Source organism: Canis lupus, chromosome 34 (assembly GCF_003254725.2).
Source record: "Canis lupus dingo isolate Sandy chromosome 34, ASM325472v2, whole genome shotgun sequence".
In the NCBI taxonomy this organism is placed as follows: Eukaryota; Metazoa; Chordata; class Mammalia; order Carnivora; family Canidae; genus Canis; species Canis lupus.
The window spans coordinates 18,220,098-18,238,857 of record NC_064276.1 but is presented as its reverse complement, the minus strand read 5'-3'; the positions used below and the strand labels follow the sequence as shown (position 1 = coordinate 18,238,857).

Below are 18,760 nucleotides of genomic sequence, written 5' to 3'. Positions count from 1 at the left end.
CACCCAGCCTGTGGTATTTTGTTATAGCAGCCAGAGAGATTAATACAGGGAGTCACACCAGAAACCCAATGAAGTTATCCACAAAAGAGTATGACCATCTCTCAAAAAACGCCCACTACATACTCAGTTATAATTCTGAATCCATATTTATGCTCCTTATCTTGAAGTTCATAAGAAATGAATTCTGATGAACTAGGATCTGTTATGCATGCTAAGTGACCAAAATGTGGCAATGGGAGAACAGGAATGGTGGGTTTGAATCTCCCTAAAAGGTGGTTGTCCGAGGGTGACCTGTGACTGAACAGGCAGTATGGCAAACTCAGGATTTTCCCCATCACATTGAAAGCAGTCACATGTGTTTGTTGGTTTTACCTCTGTCTTCGTGGAAATTCAACTTCACTATCTACTTCCCCTTCTTCCTCTTCTGAGGAGTCATCTCCACTCTGAGGAGAACAAGGAGAAAGAGCTTTATCCCAATCTGTCTCTCTTACATACACACACACACACACACACACACACACACACACAAACACACACAGTCTTTGTAAAAGATTTAATTAAGATCAAAAGGCACTGAATAGCAGTTTGCTGAGTGTCATCTTTAAACATACATATTTTCAGGGGCGCCTGGGTGGCTCAGTCAGTAAAGCATCTGCCTTGGGCTCAGGTCATGATCTCAGGGTCCTGGGACCAAGCCTCATGTGGGGCTCCCTGCTCAGTGGGGAGTCTGCTTAAGATTCTCTCTCCCTCATGCCCTCTCCCTACTTGTGCTCTCTCTCAAATAAGTAAAATCTTAAAAAAAAATAAACACACATATTTTCATGCATTCATTCAGCAACCTTTCCTTGGTGTCCATGTGACAAGGTCTGTACTAGATGCTGGAAGATACACAGAAGTAAGTAAAGGTGAGCTTTGCCCTCCAGTAGGTAAGGAGGGGAAAATAGAAGGTTTTGGATTTGGGGGCAGTCTCTTATAATCATTGTCATTCAGGGTTCCAGGCCCTGACATAGGGACTCCACCAAGAAGTGATCTTTCAGTTCTTCAAAACCCAACAACTACTTTCCCTCTTCTATGTACCAATCACCTTATCACTAATATTATAGTTATTATGCTTAGATCCTTTGCACTACTAAGGTATATATTAAATAAGAGTGAAACTGTATCTTGTAGTTCTCATTCCACCATGAATACAAAACAGGTAGTTAATGCACCTGTGCATAATGGAGTCAGCATGTTAGCAAGCATCAGGGAGCTCTGGTTGGGATATCTGAGGCCTCGGGATTGCCAGGGCTTTGTGGTTGATCTGGGAGGCTGGGTAAGTGCCTTGTCTGAGAAGATGATCTTCTTCCACAGGGAAGAGTCTATCTCTCTTTAATAACATAAGAACAGCCACACTTAAAATCAATAGTCCTTACCCCGAGAATCATGATACACTAGATTACTGTGATCCCTTGTGAGGTAGATAACTGGGTCCAAGTAATTATATCAAAGATTGAGGATAATTTACTTTTATTTATCTTCTAAAGATTTTATTTATTTATTTGAGACAGAGATAGAGAGCGTGTGAGAGAGAGAGCACGAGCAGGGTGTAGGGCAGAGGAAGAGGGAGAAGCAGACTCTGCACTGAGCAAGGAGCCCAATATGGGGCTCCACCCCAGGACCCTGGGATCATGACCTGAATCAAAGGCAGAGGCTTAACCAACTGAGCCACCCAGGCACTCCGAGAATAATTTACTTCTAATTTACCATCACTCTTACCCATTTGTATTCCAATATTCCTTTTTGAGCTGGAGAGACAGGTATGGGGTTATACTGACTGCCAAGGTGAGCATTTACCTGAGGCACGATGGAAATGTATCTCAGTCAAGAGAAGTTGAACTGCCCTGTGGGAGTGCTGTTCCAATGAGGCCAAATGTATAGGGTGTGTGTTCCCTGGCCTGCTGGTCTACAGAATGTACCAGAATGCATCAGAATTGCATCAGAATGGTTCAAAGACACATGTAACTCAGGGAGGGGACTGGGCTGACTGCTGGAGGGTGCAGAGTTTCTTTTTGGGATGATGGAAATATTCTAAAATTGGTAATGACTGCATAACTATGAATAAAAGAACTGAGTGGTATATTTAATGGGAGAAGTTTATGGTATGTGAATTATATTCAATAAAGTTGTTACCAAAAAAATATGTGTTGCTGGCCATATAGGGGTGGGGGAGCAGAGCGTGACAGAGAGAGCACGAGCTCTCTTCTCCACCCAAAACATAATTTAATCTCTAGCAATGCTTCATCAGCGGCAGCACTATATGTAGGAAAAGAAATACAGTTCTGAGACAGCAGCCCTTAGCCTCGACTTCTTTTTTTAATTGAAATATAGTTGATTTACAATATTATATTAATTTCAGGTGCATAACATAGTGATTCAACAATTGTATGTATTATGCTATACCTGCCAAAATAAATACAGTTATCATCTTCCACCTTGCAAAGTTATGACATTATTGACCATGTTCCCTATGCTTTACTCCTCACCCCTTGTGAGTTATAACTGGGAGTTTGAACCTCTTAATCCTCTTTACCTATTTTACCCATTCCCTTACCCTCCTCCCCTTTGGCAACCACTAATTTGTTCTCCATATTTATGAATCTATTTCTGGGTTTTTGTGTTTGTTCATTTGTTTTGTTTTTTAGATTCCACATGTAAGTCAATGATACGGTATTTGTCTTTTTCTGTTTGACTTATTTCACTTAGCATAATACCCTGTAGGCTCATCCATGTTGTCATGAATAGCAAGATTTCATTCTTTTTTAACGCCTGAGTATATCCAATTGTGTGTGTGTGTGTGTGTGTGTGTGTGTGTCTTCTTTATCCATTCATCCATTGATGGGACACTTAGGTTGTTTCCCTATCTTGGCCATACATGTAAATAAGAGTGTAATAAATACAGGGGTGCATATATTTTTTTCTAATTAGTGCTTTGGTTTTCTTTTTGGCAAATACCTAGAAGTTAAATTACTGGATCACATAGTATTTCTATCTTTAACTTCTTGAGGCACTTCCATACTGTTTTCCAGAGTGGCTATACCAGTTTGCATTCCCAGCAACAGTGCATAGGAGTTCTCCTTTCTCCACATCCTCTCCAACTTGTTATTTCTTGTCTTTTTAATTCTAGCCATCCTGACAGGTACATCAACTTCTTTTAAATGTCTAGTTGACCAAAACATACTCATTTACATTTTAGACCCTTTCACTCCTTCAACTGCACTCCTGATGAATGCTGACGAGATGAAGCAATGCTGAGAACTGAGTGGGTGTTTGCCCTGTGCTAAACACTTGTCATATATAATCTTATTTTTAACTCATTAGCAAGATGAGCTAACATTTTTGGAATGTTGTTATGTGCCAGGCCCTGTTCTAAATGCTTTATATGTATTAATTCATTTAATCTTCACATCAACTAATGAAGCAGGGTCTGCTCTTCACCCCATTTATAGACAAGGACACCAATGTTCATATAGGTTCTAAGTGGAAGAGCCTTGCTTTGAACTCAGATCTGTTTGGCTCCCAGGCTCATGCTCTTAACTACTATGGTAGATTATCTTCAAGCTAATAAACCCTAGGCAGCCAGTGGGTGAGGAGGAGAGAAACAGGTTCCATGATAGAGACCTCTCTGGGTCATGATGGTTATTAATAAAGGCAGTGTTTTCCAAAATATATTGGTTTTAAAAAATATTTTATTTTTTGCTTAAGTAGGCTCCATACCCAACGTGGGGCTTGAACTCATGACCTGAAGCTCAAGAGTCTCATGTTCTACCTACTAAGCCAGCCAGGCGCCTATCCAAAATATATTGTGAAGAAAGATAGCTCCATGGGATATTAATAGATGTTATTTTTAAAGCCATTGTGGCCAAAAAGGTGAGGGAAAGGCCGGATTAAACATGGTACTGTATGATTTTTTTTAAAGCCTAAGATTTGTTGATGTGCACTAGGAATCTCTAAAAGGGGACAGAGAATACTATGGTTTCCAACTTGTTTTATAATGGGATCCCTCCTTCTTGCAACACCCATCAGGACTAGGCTAGGCTAGTTCTAGTTTTGATTACATATCCCTACTATATGGTTATTTATCTACTTCTAAATGAGATACAGTTGAATCAGTCCTCTGGTTCAACAGTTCCCAAAGTGCAGTCTCTAATCTACCCCATAAGCAGTGTGGCGTGATTATTTAAAGTCGAAGAGACTTCAGATTATGCTTTTGTCATCTCATCCTTTCACAAAAAGGACACGTAATGTAGGTTTTCTAGTGTGCACAACACGACAGCTTCTGACACGCTGTGGAGCCGCTGCTATCATGACCGCTTACCTTTTGCAGGGGCCTTGTGTTTCGAGGTAGCATGGTGGGGGTGGTGTGATGAGGCATGCCAAGGGATGATGCAGACCTACAGCCTTTGAGGTCCTTTTCTTCCATTCTCTCAGAACCTTGGGTATTTTCCGAGAGGGGATTGTGTGCTGGTGACTTGAAAAGGTCGGGGCTCCTCCCCACTGGCTCAGCAGAGGGTATGTCTAAGGACCCACAGGGTTGCGGCCTGCACTGGAGGCAGGGGTCATATGGGTCAGCCTGACAACAGCCCCAGGGGCCGGCTGGGCCCTGGTCAGGCTCAGAGCTTCTCCAGCAGTCTGCCGCCATGGCTGTGGAGATGAGGTCGGGGCTGGAGCCGGGCGGGTGCCTTTGAGCGTGGTTGCTGAGTGGGCTCCGCAGGGCCGCGGCGGGGCCGAAGTACCGCAGGTTGTTGGCGCAGGCGGCAATGTCCTGTCCATGCATACCCAGTCGGGGATGGACGCTCTGAGAGGTGGCAGGAGGGCCTTGCTGGTACTGCTGCTGCAGAGTACTGTGGTGCTGGGGGGAAGGGTACTGGGACTGAGCTTGGTGTAGGTAAGTGGGACGGGGTGAAGTGTCCTGGGCTGGCTGGGTTTTCAAGATCCCTGCAAAGTCACTGTGGCTGCCGCGGCTACTCCCTCGGCGGTGGCGTGGTTTGCTCCTATATCGGCTCTTGCTGCTCGAGGTGGACATTTTGGGGCTTCCGGACAAAGGGGATGCCGCGGGAGCCACCTCTGTACTGGGGATACCTTCAGACCTCAACAGATCTGGCCTGGGAGAAAAGAAAAGATTTGGTTTTAAACATATGAAAACACATTCAAGTTCGAGGAAATATAACCTAAACCTTAAAATATGCACACCCTTTGAAACAGCCAGTCACATATGCAGGGATTTTTTTTTTTTAAGATTTTATTTACTTATTCATGAGAAACACAGAAAAAGAGGCAGAGATATAGGCAGAGAGAGAAGCAGACTCCCTGCGGGGAGCCCAATGTGGGACTCGATCCCAGGACCCCAGGATCACAACCTGAGCTGAAGGCAGATGCTCAACCACTGAGCCACCCAGGTGCCCTATATGCAGGGATTTATCCAATGGATAAAGGAAGATGTATGGTGGGAGATGTTATGTTATACTATAGTTTAAAATAGCAGGAAAGTAGAAACAACTTAGATGTCAACCTATAAAGGATTTCCTTCATTCATTCTGGATTTTATTCTATGCCTTAGTAGCTGAGGTACCCAATCCCCTTTAAATTCTAATTCTAGGGGATCCCTGGGTGGCGCAGCGGTTTGGCGCCTGCCTTTGGCCCAGGGCGCGATCCTGGAGACCTGGGATCGAATCCCATGTCAGGCTCCCGGTGCATGGAGCCTGCTTCTCCCTCTGCCTGTGTCTCTGCCTCTCTCTCTCTCTCTGTGTGACTATCATAAATAAATAAAAATTAAAAAAAAATAAATTCTAATTCTATCCTACAGGTTTCTTGATCTCTTCCTCACAACCTCAGCTATCAGCCTGGTGCCAATATGCCAAGGCAGAGCCAAGGGTTTGGCCACAATCAGAAATCTGTCTGATGATGAATTTAGATAGATCCCACGGAAGATCATAAATCACAGGGGTCTGGCACAAAAGAAGGAAACCTCAGATTAATTAGGCATGAGGCTAAGTTCAGGGACTTTGGTCTAGACATGGTCTCTTTGAGGTCTGGGACTGTGTCCATCCATCTGTGTATGGGAGGGACACTAGCAGGAAGCCCTGCTCACACTTTGTACTCAAAAATATTTAAGGAAGGAGGGAAACGGGGTGAAGACAGAGGAGGGGGAAATAATAGAGCCTAGGAGGTTGAGCAGAGCCAGCAAGAGAAGGGCTTGTGAGGAGTGGCCCAGCAGAGTCCTGGCTCCTCTCATAGTCCTGTTTTCCAGTGCTCACTGGGCTGATCATGCAGATCATGTGCAAGAGCAAGCCAAAGCTTGACGGTAGACCTCACACATACTGATTTCAGGGTGCATAGGTAAACAATTCAGTCCTTCTGAATTGATGGACTGGTATAGGCAGAGATGAGGATACCAGATAGCACCACTATTTCCTTCCTTCTTTGGGGCCAAACAGACATAAATCTTCAGATTACAGAACTGGAGGACTTTTTTTTTTTTTAACAACAGAATCCTTTTCTCAAATAAATTTTGAGAAACTCAGTATATGAAATAGATACAGTAAGAGAACAGATTAGGGTTTGCCAGAGATGGGGGATGGGTGAAATGGATGAAGAAGGTCAAAAGGTACAAACTTCCAGTTATAAAATATGTAAGTCCTAGTATGTAATATATAGCATGGAGACTATAGTCTATAGTTAATATATACAGTTAACCCTTGAAAGATGTACACAATCAGAAATCCAGATATAGCCTTTTTAAAATAAAAATCTTATTTATTTATTTATTTGGCACAGAGAGCACAAGCAGTGGGGAGAAAGAGAGAGAGAGGGAGAAGCAGGCAGGGAACCCAACATGGGGCTTGATTCCAGGAACCCTGGATCATGACCTGAGCCAAAGGCAGATGCTCAACTGACTAAGCCACCCAAACACCCCCAGGTATAACTTTTGACTCCAAAAAACTTAATAATAGCCTACTATTGACCAGCTGCCTTACTGATAACATAAACAGCTGATTAACACTTATTTTGTATATGTTATATACTATATTATATACTATATTCTTAAAGTAAGCTAGAGAAAAGAAAATATTAAAATCAGAAGAGAAATATACTTATAGGGGTCTGGATGGTTCAATCAGTTAAGTGTCTGCCTTTGGCTCAGGTCATGATCCCAGGTGTCCTGGGATAGAGTCCTGCATCAGGACTCTAAGCAGGGAGCCTGCTTCTCCCTCTCCCTCTATCCTTTCCCTTGCTTGTGCTCTCTCACTCTCTCTCTGTAAAATAAATAAATAAAATCTTTAAAAAAAGAAAAGAAAGAACATTTATAGTACTATACTGCAAAAAATTCACATATAAGTGGACCTGTGCAATTTGAACTTCTGTTGTTCAAGGGTCAGCTGTACCATATGATATATTTGAAAGTCGCTAAGAGATCTTGAAAGTTCTTATCACGAGAAAGAAAATATGACTATTTGTGGTGATGAGTGGATGTTAACTAGACATATCGTGGTATTTCATAATATATATGTATATTGAATTGTTATGTTGTACACCTGAAACTAAGATAATGTTAAATGCCTATTATATCTCAAACTTCCTCCTCCCACAGATATAGTGAAACAGTTGAAGAGGGGTGGAAGAGCAGAAGCCCCTCCCTGCAGGGCTCGTCCCTCCTCGTCCTCTCTACTTCTGCAATAATCCCCAACACCTCTCTGCAAGCTCTAGGGTGTCCCAGACCTTGCTTGAAAACCACAGTGCCACCTCTACCTTATGTGCTGATGAATCCAAAGCCCAAAGTGCCTCATCGTCTCACAGTGCATTACTGGGAGAATCCAGACAGGAAGTCTCTCCTAATCCCCAGTCAGGCTTATTGGAGAGTCAGAGGACAAGCTTAAAGGTGCCTACTAATCACTTGGGGCTTATTAAAGTGGTTGAGGAGGTCAGGTGTGGGATGTGGCCCGAGTCTGCATTTCTAACACATTCTCAGATAATGTGGAACCAAGGACCACATTTGAGTATCTGGGGCTCATGGGAAATTAGTTAGTATCAGGCTGTAGGAGATGGGTTTTTCTTCTTTTTCAGGAGAATAGTTAAAGGCTCGTCTTAGCACAGAAGTTCCAGGAAATACTGGCATATGATAAGTTGGGCAGAGTATTGTGCTGCTGTGAGCACCTTCTGGTCTCAGGTTCATGGTTCTGCAGTCAGCTGGGCAACTTGTGCCACAGAAAATATGTGGATTAAGGTGGTCCTGGGCCTTTTATTGAGGCAAGAGAGCCCTCCAAGGCCCAGGTGGGGACATCTACTTACACAGTGACTGGCTATGGTGGGATCTAGAAGAGAGCTGAGGTGAAAGTGTCCTAAGTCAGGTGAAGGCTGCCTTTATTGAACCTGGCAGTGCAAAAATCACAGAATAACAATGATACAGCACTTCAGAGTTTACAAAGCACTTTATAATATATAACACACTTGTTTCCCACTATTCATTTTCCGATACTCATTTTACAGATAAGCGTGCTGAAGGATACTAGAGGATAGTTGGCTTGTGTCCATCACAAAGGAAGTAAATGGCAGAACTCATAACTCGAACCCAAGTCTCCAACGGGAAGAAATAGTTCTCTCCCCGTTCCCAACCTCTCCTCATAATGAGGTATTGAGACTACTGTATTGGGTTATACTCGCTTATAACAGGCTTGGTGTATCCATAACTGAACTCTGATTCTCTTCTTTTTAGTCTTCAACTGAACCCACATTGACATCTAGACCAAAGGATGGTGGATGGTTTTTACTCTCTGATCTCCTCACAGGTCACTGGACTTATGACTTAGTCATTGGACTTTCCAAATAATTTGAAACTGAAATCCTCCAGGGGCAATCAATTGAGAGCAGAACTCTTTGCAGTTCAAAGACCCATTCTAGGGCGTCTTCCTGGATGAGTTCAGTTAGCTTGTGCGGGTGGTGGCAAACTCTTCCAAACATATTTCTCAGAGCCAAAATTAAAAGTAAACATGAACTCATATTTTGAAAAATTGAGCAGTAGTATTTTCTCCTCTGAAGCTCTTAGTGCTAACTGTAGCAGAATGCAGGGAGGAGCCAGCAGGTGCACCCTGTTCCCTGATTGACACATCAAAATAAAGAGGTGTTGGGATCCACTAAGGGTTGTGCCAGGTGCCATCTGCAAACAATTTCTCAGAACTTGACTAGAAGGTGATCAGGGGTGGTAAGTAAAAGCAAAATTGAAATTAATCCATGTAATTACTCTTTAGTAGTTTAGATTTATATTAGTCATGCTATAGTAGAATGGCCACTATTCTGAAAGCCTTAAAATACATTCTTGGTTTGCATTTTGTCATTACCCTTATTCTTACTGCATTTTGGAGTAGAGACCATTGGGTCTACACCTCAGGTTTTGGGACATTTCTTTCCTTTCCATTAACGTGGCTGGGATAGAGTCCACTCTTCATTATTTGGGAGGAATGGGCATCTAGTAGAGCTTGATAATAAAAACTGATTGTTAGAACATTGTAAGATTAAACTAATATAAGGGAAATGCATTGTAATTAGAGGAAAGGGCAATATTTAAAAAAATACTCAAAAACTCATTTTTTAGTACCTATAATTTGTGAGGTGATTTCATATTTATCTTATTTAAACTTCACAGAAATCTCATGCAGGAATAGAATGAGGGGCTCCACATGGTTAGGTATATACAAGTATCAAAGCCCCTGCATTTGTTTTTGGTGGTGGATTTACAGGCACTTATTACATTATTAAAAATAACTAAATTAATAAAAATGGCACACACATGGACCAATGTTGCATAAAATAAGAATTATGATTAACCAAACCCTGTATACTAGAGGTCAAAAAAAGAAAAAGAAATCTCATGTATAATCCTTAGACCATTTTACCCATGGTGTTGAAAGAGGTCAAGTGACATGGTCCACATCATATGGCTTATTATAATAGACAGAGCCAGGATTTGAATCCACATCTGCCTGGCCCTCAGTTTATTTCTCTTTTCACTGTTCCATGCTAAAACAGTAAATATCTATGTCTCAGAGAGTAAAAAACTAGATTCCTAGAGTTCATGACACATTCTCTCACTTTTCCACTCTGTTTTATTTAAAAGCAAGTGTGCTAATGATAAGCTACAGAGTGGATATACCATTGTGTAATAATGTATTTTGTATTTTTCCATTTCTCTGAATATCAGGTTGGCATAGGTATCTCACCGTTTGGTCTGCATCCCAGATTTATGAGGCGCACCTTTCCTCTTCATGAGTTTCTCCATGGCATTAGGGTGGATTATTGGACGGACAGGGTGTCGTTTGTAGGTTCCAGGATACTTCTTTTCCACTGCTTGCTCACGCCTGCAGAATGAAAGGAAAAGGCACATCTCAGTCACCGCAGACAGAAAAGGTAGGCAGAACTTTTTCACAGGCTAATTCCACTCACAGATGCTGGTCACACTTAACAGATACACATTATTTGAATAACAACGCTACTATTCAGGTTTAAAAAGGGGGAAAAAAGATGCTCAGTTCAATTAATCTGACTTCACTGTGCTCTTCCACTCTCAGATGGACTCCGGGACTGACCGTTCCTCCCCCAACATACTTCATGAGAGACACAGTGCAATGATAGAAGACCCATTTATTTTTAGTTGTTGTTTTAGTCAAGACCACGGGGTTTCCTTGTTATTGTCAAGAATACCTTAGGCCACTTTCATCAGCCACCTTATTTCCCCAGTGGGCAAAAAAGCTCCCACTTACCTACACCAAACTTTTCTTGAAATGAGGACCCCTTCCTGGGGCCATTTGTCAGGGTGAAGTTGCAAACGTCTGTCGAATGCACATATCTCTATAACAAGCTCTGCGGCAAGCCTACTCAACTGAAACTTCATGGGGGGATGGGCCTGTGCACAGCATGTCCCTTAAGGCATAATAGGTGAATAAATAAAATATCTGCCGTGTTACTTTTGAGTAGTAGCAATAGGACAGAACAGTGTATTTTGGCTGATTGATAGACCCAACTCAGGAAGGACAGACAGAAGTCTGGGTACATACTTAATGAGCTCCTTCTCCCGCATTTCTAGCTGCAGCATGATGGCACTCAGTTCCATGTATAAATTATTAGCTCGCTCAAGTTTTCTCTCATAGTGTTCACGAATATCCAAAGCATGCCTATCAAAGAAAATACAGGATCAGCGAAGCTGGCCACCTTGGGGCAGACCAAAGAACAGCTCTAATGAAATAAGAACCGGGATAGTTTATTTCAAACGCATTTGTCTGAGGGCCGTCTAATTTTAAGGATCCCTTGTCTGATGTAAAGACTTAGACAAGATGGAGTGGGAAATGGGAAATTCAAGCTTTCATTTGGCTTATCCTTAGGGGCCACATCCAGCCATACAGAATAGCCGGGCGGGGGGCAGGTGGCACAGATAAACTCTGAATGTGATTTGTGTATAACTTGAAGCCTTTGTCTGTGTAGCACTGACAATATCTTAATGAGAATACACTAGAATACTCATGTTATGGAAATACTCAATAACTCATGTTAATGGAAATACGCAATTAAGGCTGAGCTCCTGACCCTATATGGTTATCTATGTCTATGTCTCGTACCCCTTAATCAGGCATAAGCATCTTGAGATCAGGACCTATGTCTTATAAAGTGCTACCTTCCTACCTAGGATAGGCACTGAATGAAGAAATAGTATTGCTCCAGGAGAACTGGCTGCAGAGATCTGATAAAGGAGGCTAACAAGGATGCAGGGGGAGGACAGGACAGTGGTAAGGGAGGCCTAACTTTTGGGGTGCCTTTTAAAGAGAATTAATCATAAGAAGCAGAGGTGAAAGGTGTGTAGAAGGTGAAATGGTGATTCCCAAAGAGAGTTTCCGCCTGTGTCTGAAGATCTGGGGATGAGAAGCGGTAGAGAAGGAGAGAGCAGCACACCTGAGCTCTTCTCTGCGCCTCCGAATCAGTTCTTCATCTAATCGGTGTATACAAGTCCCCTCACTTTTGATCTTCTCAAAGTGTTTTTTCACCTCTTCTCTCCATTCAGCCTGGATGAGGATAAATTGGACTTTGTTAATATTTTAGGAGTTTCAGTCCCTGATGTAACCATAGGATCAGGTGCAAGATTTTTGCCTTCTGCATGCTTTTACTGAAGACCCTTACAGAATAAATGTTCAATAAATATTAGTTGATAGCAAAATATCTCATGCTCCTGTATCTGTGCCCCCCACCCCACACACCATGATCTCATTTTCTGTATTTAGTTCCACGTGGTGCCATTTCTTTTCCAGTTTCCTTGCTGTACTGACCACCAGAAATATCACAGCTAGCATACTGGCCATCACCTCTGGAACAAGAGAGCTCAGTTTTAAGTGAAGATGATGGCTGAGATGTCCTGGCCAAAAGGAGGAGTTCTGATAACCACTTGGTATAAGTATGTGCCAGAGAGAATATGATCATGTTTATAATTGGCACCAGAATTCCTCTTAGGTTTTGTTTATGAAAATATCTTGGAAAAAATATTTGAAGTAGAAGATGCAAGGGGCATGAACAGTTGGCCTTGGGAAAAAAAATATAGGGAACTCTATAGGAATTTGGGAGTGAGGGAAAGAACAGAAAACGAGAAAGAGCAGGAGAAAGAGTATGGCTAGACAGTTTAGTAGTTTGACAAAATTTTTAGAATGAGGATGAATACCTAATATGTGATTTCAGTTGTTCAAAATGTAAGCCTCTTCCAATTTCCTAAACATTTGGTAAAGTCTCCGACACTCACCTTGGCTTTGAATGAGTGGTTTTGTTTTTTTAGATATCGAGGAAAGGTGCTGAACTTCATGTTTGGGCCAACAATAGGAGAGAGAAAGAACCACAAGATGGCAGGGATAAAGCCCAAAAATTTTAGAAAGGCAGAGTGAGAATGACCATGAAATTATAAATCTCCCAGGAATTCACAGAAGTGTTAGGACACTGGAAATTCCACAAGGCATGGAGTTCCAGGCCAATTTTACCTAAATTTTAGGGAGTAGAGAAACCTCTGCTGGAATATGGCAGTTTCTAGAAAATAGCTAAAGGAGACATTTCCTCAAATCGCATATAAACTACAATCCCAAGAAGCTAATGAGATTAAGATAATTTCCAGTAAAAGCTAGATGTGTAACTAAATGCCTCTAATTATATATTCTTCCTCTGGAGCTATCCTGTTACCTTTAGATTCATGTTTAAAATTATTTCTCTAGATCATGGGATAAGTTATGCTTATGTAATTGTGAAATTACAGGAGGTTTCTCCCCAAATTTCCTGTTTCTCATTTACTTGTTTTTTTAAAGACTTTATTTGAGAGATAGAACAAGCAGGGAGAGCAGCAGACAGAGAGGGAGAAGCAGAATTCCTATTGTGCGGGGAGCCCGAATCTGGGCTTGATCCCAAGACTCTGAGATGACCTGAGCTGAAGTCAGGTCTTTAACTGAGCCACCCAGGCTCAGTTAGTCATTTACTTTATAGAAGAAATCATATTGCAATTATTTAGAAAGTGATCATCCTTCTTATCTGTTTATAATATGCAAGATCTTCATGTATATATATTGATTGACAACTGGAGAAAGATTTCTCAGTCAGTTGACTTTTGGGCACAAAACCTGTCAAACAATATCACCAAAAAGTCAGATCCAGAATGTGCTGCCCATCGTTTGGTAAGTAAGTAAGAATAAGTAAGAGTACTTGAACTTAAAGAAGCCTAAGATTGACAATCAAGAGTTGTTAGAACAAAAAAGGATTAGGGAAGGGGCCAAGTTTGGGCCTTAAAGTGCCCTCTTCTGTGCAAAAATGTTATTAGGCCCTAGTGCAATACCAAAAGAAGGGACAAGGAAAGGAATATCTCCCTCTGGTGGTCAGGAATCAGATATCCTAGAACAGATTTTTTTTTTTTTTTCTTGAGGAAATAAATCTGCTGATACCTAGTTTACGGGAATGGGGAATTTAGAGAGAACCCTTTGAAGATCGAAACCTATTAAAAAAAGTCTATTTCCAAAGAGAAATCCCCCATCCCCCCATGAAGAGGGAACAGGATACGTAGGCAAACACCAGGTCCTGATTAATAATGTATTTTCCTCAAAGCTATGGTGTTATTGGTAGATGTTAATTTTGGAGTTCCATCCCATATGCTTAGAATCTTTACATAATAGGAGTTCCAATTTGCACTTAGTCTTCAGCTCAGACATGTCTGGGCATATCTGTAGAAATGGAGGGTGGGTAGGCTGGAAGCCAATTTGAGAGAAAATAAGGCATGAAAAAAGAAAGAATCCTGCATGAACCTGATCTATAACAAAGCCACCATCATAGGAGTGGAGGTACATCTCCCATTGTTTCACTAAAATATCTGTAAAACATTGGGCCATAACCAGCACTGCTCTGTTACCTTTAACAAAGTGTAACTCAACAGAGAAAGGAAGAGTTCATTGGTGTAAACAGAACAATGCATAGCTCTCGAATCTTGAGAAATCCAGAGCTTTAGTTACAGAAGGAAATGGCAGCTCTCGGTGGGTGATGGCAGTGCCTTAGGTTATGGCAGCATCCAATGGATGCCAGCTGGGCCTAATGTCTTGTAGCACAAAACAGAGCAACCCATAAAGCAATACTTAGCAGATACTAGATAGGAGATTGCTGTGTCTGGCCAGTCAGTGGAAAACAGAGCAGATGTTACTATGAGGTTACTGAGATCCCCACTCTTCACTGGGGATCCCCCTACAAATGCATGTCAGGGGGGAAGGGAGGGAGTAGGGAGTGGCTCACAAGGCATTCAAATCCTGTGTAAGTAGGTAAGGGAAAAATCCAGGGAGACTTGGGTTATTACCATTAATGGGATCCTTTTTATGTCCTAGATAAGGCCAACTTATCTAGCATTTAAGGCCAACTTAAATGGTGTGGACAGGCCACACCATTTAAAAGGTTTTTGTCTTCTCCAGCCTTCCAGTTATTCAATCAGTAGATTGAACAGCTAAATTCATAGAGACTAAAAGTAGAACAGAGATTACCAGGGGCTAAGGGGAGGAGGGAATGGGAAATAATTGCTTAATGGGGTGATGAGAACTTTTGGAAATAGTGGTGACAGTTTCACAATGTTGTGAATTTAATTAATGCCACTGAATTGTACACTTCAAAATGTTTGAAAATGGCAAATTTCGTATTATACATATTTTACCATGAGTTTTAAAAAGGAAAAAGAGAAGTTGAGCCAGTTGCAGCCTAGCTGGAGGAATAGAGAAGCAGGATGTTGGGGGGCTAAATAGTAGGAAATCAGAGATTCTGAATCAGAAAAGACCTAGAAATCAAGTCCCCTTGACTGGCACAGGAGTTCTGTTTACTGCCTTCTCACATGAGTGCCCAGCCTCTGCCTACTGACCTACTTGCTCCTAATGAAATCGTCTTTTTTTTTCTTAAATTTAAAAAATTTATTTAAGTAATCTCTATACCCCATGTGGGGCTCAAACTCACGACCCTGAGATCAAGAGTTGTATGCCCTTTCGACTCAGCCAGCCAGGAGCCCCATGATGAGATTCCCCTTAAGGAGCACAGTCTGTCCCTATAATGAACACATTAATGTGTCTGCAGTCCCAGCTCCTGAATTTCTGGGTGGTTGCAGTGGTACTCGAGGGAATCAGAATGGTGGAAAGGCAGAGTGTGGTGGTGGAAGAGCTTAGAAGCAGGGCACATGACCCACCTAGCAGGGGGGGAGCTGGGGCCTCGCTAAAATGTTTTCTAACAACTGATATCAAATGCTGGGAGTACCTGGCTGTCTCAGTCAGCAGAGCACCTAACTCTTGATCTCAGGATTTTTAGTTCAAGCCCCACATTGGGCACAGTGCTCACCAAAAGAAGACGACGACGGCAACGACAATTGATGTGAAATGCAATTGAATACCAGAAGCAATAGTTGCCTACTTGGAGAAATAGGTTACTGTCTAGGAATGAAGCAGTAGCTTTGGCCGAATTGAATGCTGTAGTGAAATCTGTACTGTATATGCTGCATCTTTTTACGAGTGCTGCTGCTGATAAATAGCTGAAGCAATTACTCTCAGGAAGGAGTCCTTGGGGCTCTTGGCAGTGCCCTTGACCGCCAGTTTTTTTTTTTTAAAGATTTATTTATTTATGATAGAGAGAGGCAGAGACACAGGAGGAGGGAAAAGCAGGTTCCATGCAGGAGCCTGACGTGGGACTCGATCCCCGGTCCCCAGGATCACGCCCTGGGCTGCAGGCGGCGCTAAACCGCTGCACCACTGGGGCTGCCCTTGACTGCCAGTTTTGGTGGAAAGTGGGGACCCATGGCTAACAACCACTGATCAGTAACTGATGCGGACTGGGCTTTATCAGCTGGCAGGAGGAGAGGGAAGCCTCAGGTGCAACAGGAAAGCAAAACCAGGTGCTAAACAATCAGCTCTTCCCCATTCGGGTGGCATCAAGTCAAAGCATTGTGGGGAGGAGTTCCCCAGCTGCTACCTTAGCCATCTCTGGAGTTCACCAGAATGTAACAGCCCAAAGGAGGCTTAATTCCTGTAGCTTCTTGGGCAGTGAATAATATCTTAAAATCGAGCAGTTTATTGTTTCCAATACAGTTGCATTTTTATCTTCTCTTTGAAAAATGAGAAGATAAAAAACTCCATAAGGAAGAGAAGATACCATCATCTTCACTGTTTAGATGAGCATGCTGGAGGTTTAGAGAATTTTAGTGACTTACCCAAGACCACAGGGCAAGGGTTAGACTTGAGTCTGTTGCTTTTCTTAGTACTTCAGTAGCTAGTTCATAAATACTTTATCAGTAGCCAGAGAGAGTCTGAATTTCAGACCCAGAGACAAATGAGTTTATAAGTACCTGAAATAATTCTAGGAACTAGCAAGCATAGCAGATTTGGGGCTATTTAAGGAGAGGTAAAATTTTATGTTGGGAGAAAAATGTGAAATAATTAATATTAAAAGATGTCCAGTGTAATGTTTTCCCCTACCTTTCCTTTTCCTCCCTTCCCCTACCTCCTCCCTTCATATTCTTGCTCCAAAAGAGGCTTTTCTGAGTTCGGTTTTACTGCTGCATGTATTGGTAAAAGTAAGTCTTAAATTGAGTGAGTACAAATGAGGATACTGAATGTGGATGCTTCGTTGCACTACACAGTGCTTTGCATATGGTAGGTACGCAGAAGATGTGGCACTGGCTTCAGAAGTGACATTCTGGGAGCATTTAAGTAAAATCTGTTTCAAATTTGAAGTTTCTCAAGTACATACAGTTATACTATCTCAATAGCTTGTGACTTAGTACTCTTACCAAAAACTGCTTTTCTAACCAACACAAAAAGATTGGACAGATTTCTTTTCTGGTGCCCCATACTTACACATATTTGAATAGATAGGCAATAGTTTTAATAGTTCTAAGGGAGTTTATATGAATGTTGTAAGCCATTAAGTCTGGAATGGCCTGTAATACAGTAAAGGCTAACAGATTCATTAAATTACATTTTATCTGGTACTAATAGGTGACACAAAGAATTAGAGTGAATGTTCTCTCCGGGCCTAATTCTATTGTGGGCTCTCTCTGATACTTAACATCCCTCCTCTGTACTTTAGATTTTTGCTTTCAAGGGAAGCAATCCTTTCATGAAGGTTGACAGGAATTATTTTTTAACTTTTTTTTTTTTTAATCTAAGTAATCTCCACACCCAACATGGGGCTTGAACTCACAATCCCAAGATCAAGAGTTGCAAGCTCTTCCAACCGAGCCAGCCAGGTGCCCTGGTCAGCAATAAGTCTAATTCAAATATTAGACTCTTTTCAACAATTTCACCACTATGAGGATGACATTCTTACACATGTTCCTTTGAAATGAGATCATGATAGGATGCCTGGATGGCTCAGTGGATGAGGGTCTGCTTTTGGCTCAGGGAGTGATCTCGGGGTCCTGGGATTGAGTCCCGCATTGGGGTCCCTGCAGGGGCCTGCTTCTTCCTCTGCCTATGTCTCTGTCTCTGTGTGTGTGTGTGTGTGTGTGTGTCTCTCATGAATAAATAAATAAAAATCTTTAAAAATTAAAAAAAAGACTTTTGAGGGACACCCGGGTGGTTCAGTTTGAAATGAGATAATGATGTATCTTAAGTATTTAGAAAAGTCCAAAATTTCCTCTGTGTGAGGTAGCAAAGTTACCACTTCACAATAACTAGAGCTCTATAATTGTTATGAAAATCAGAATGGTTCTAAGAGTTTCTCTTTCTCATTTGGGGTCCCCTGGCTGTGTGTTCTGCACAGTGGAAGAAAGTTTCCAGACTTACCTGAGACTTGAAGTAGGTTTCTTGTGGGGTGGCAAGAACATCTGCAGAAGCGATGTCTAAGTGCATGAGTGTCTGCCGGAAGGAAGGGCGGTTGCGAGGTTTGCTCTGCCTACAAGTTAAGAAAAAAAAAACAACAGCTTGTGCATTGTAGAGGTTGTGTTCAGGAACATAAAGATTTTATTCTACTTTATAAGAAGCATTTTTGGCTTCGTGCATGGCTATATCTCAGGCAGTGCTCACATACTGAAGAGCAAAAGGAAAATGTAATTAGGAGATACCTGTGATGCTAAAATGTACATCTCCAGGATCAGTGTTTGATAATAGTAGCCCCTTAGGACTAGTAAAGTAATAATAGCTATCATTTACTAAGGCCTACTATTTCAGGATATACCAAATTTTTTATTTATCAACAACTCCAG

General features: G+C 41.8%; 1 protein-coding gene across 10 annotated transcripts in view; it reads right to left on the bottom strand.

Moving 5' to 3' along the window:
• MAP3K13 (mitogen-activated protein kinase kinase kinase 13) overlaps positions 1–18,760 on the bottom strand; it is a 430,364-nt gene that overhangs the window by 266,863 nt on the left and 144,741 nt on the right. For 8 of the 10 annotated variants that reach the window (XM_049105739.1, XM_025451171.3, XM_049105738.1 and 5 more), the window contains 6 exons: positions 18,342–18,450; positions 11,977–12,086; positions 11,088–11,204; positions 10,254–10,391; positions 4,358–5,144; positions 373–443 (listed from right to left, as the gene is read on the bottom strand). The exons of 1 other annotated variant lie outside the window; for it this stretch is intronic. In XM_049105739.1, the coding sequence (XP_048961696.1) occupies positions 373–443; positions 4,358–5,144; positions 10,254–10,391; positions 11,088–11,204; positions 11,977–12,086; positions 18,342–18,450 (1,332 nt within the window). Of the gene's footprint in view, positions 1–372; positions 444–4,357; positions 5,145–5,773; positions 5,792–10,253; positions 10,392–11,087; positions 11,205–11,976; positions 12,087–18,341; positions 18,451–18,760 lie in introns of those variants that run through there. One more of the 10 variants, XR_007408200.1, reaches the window with a different exon arrangement.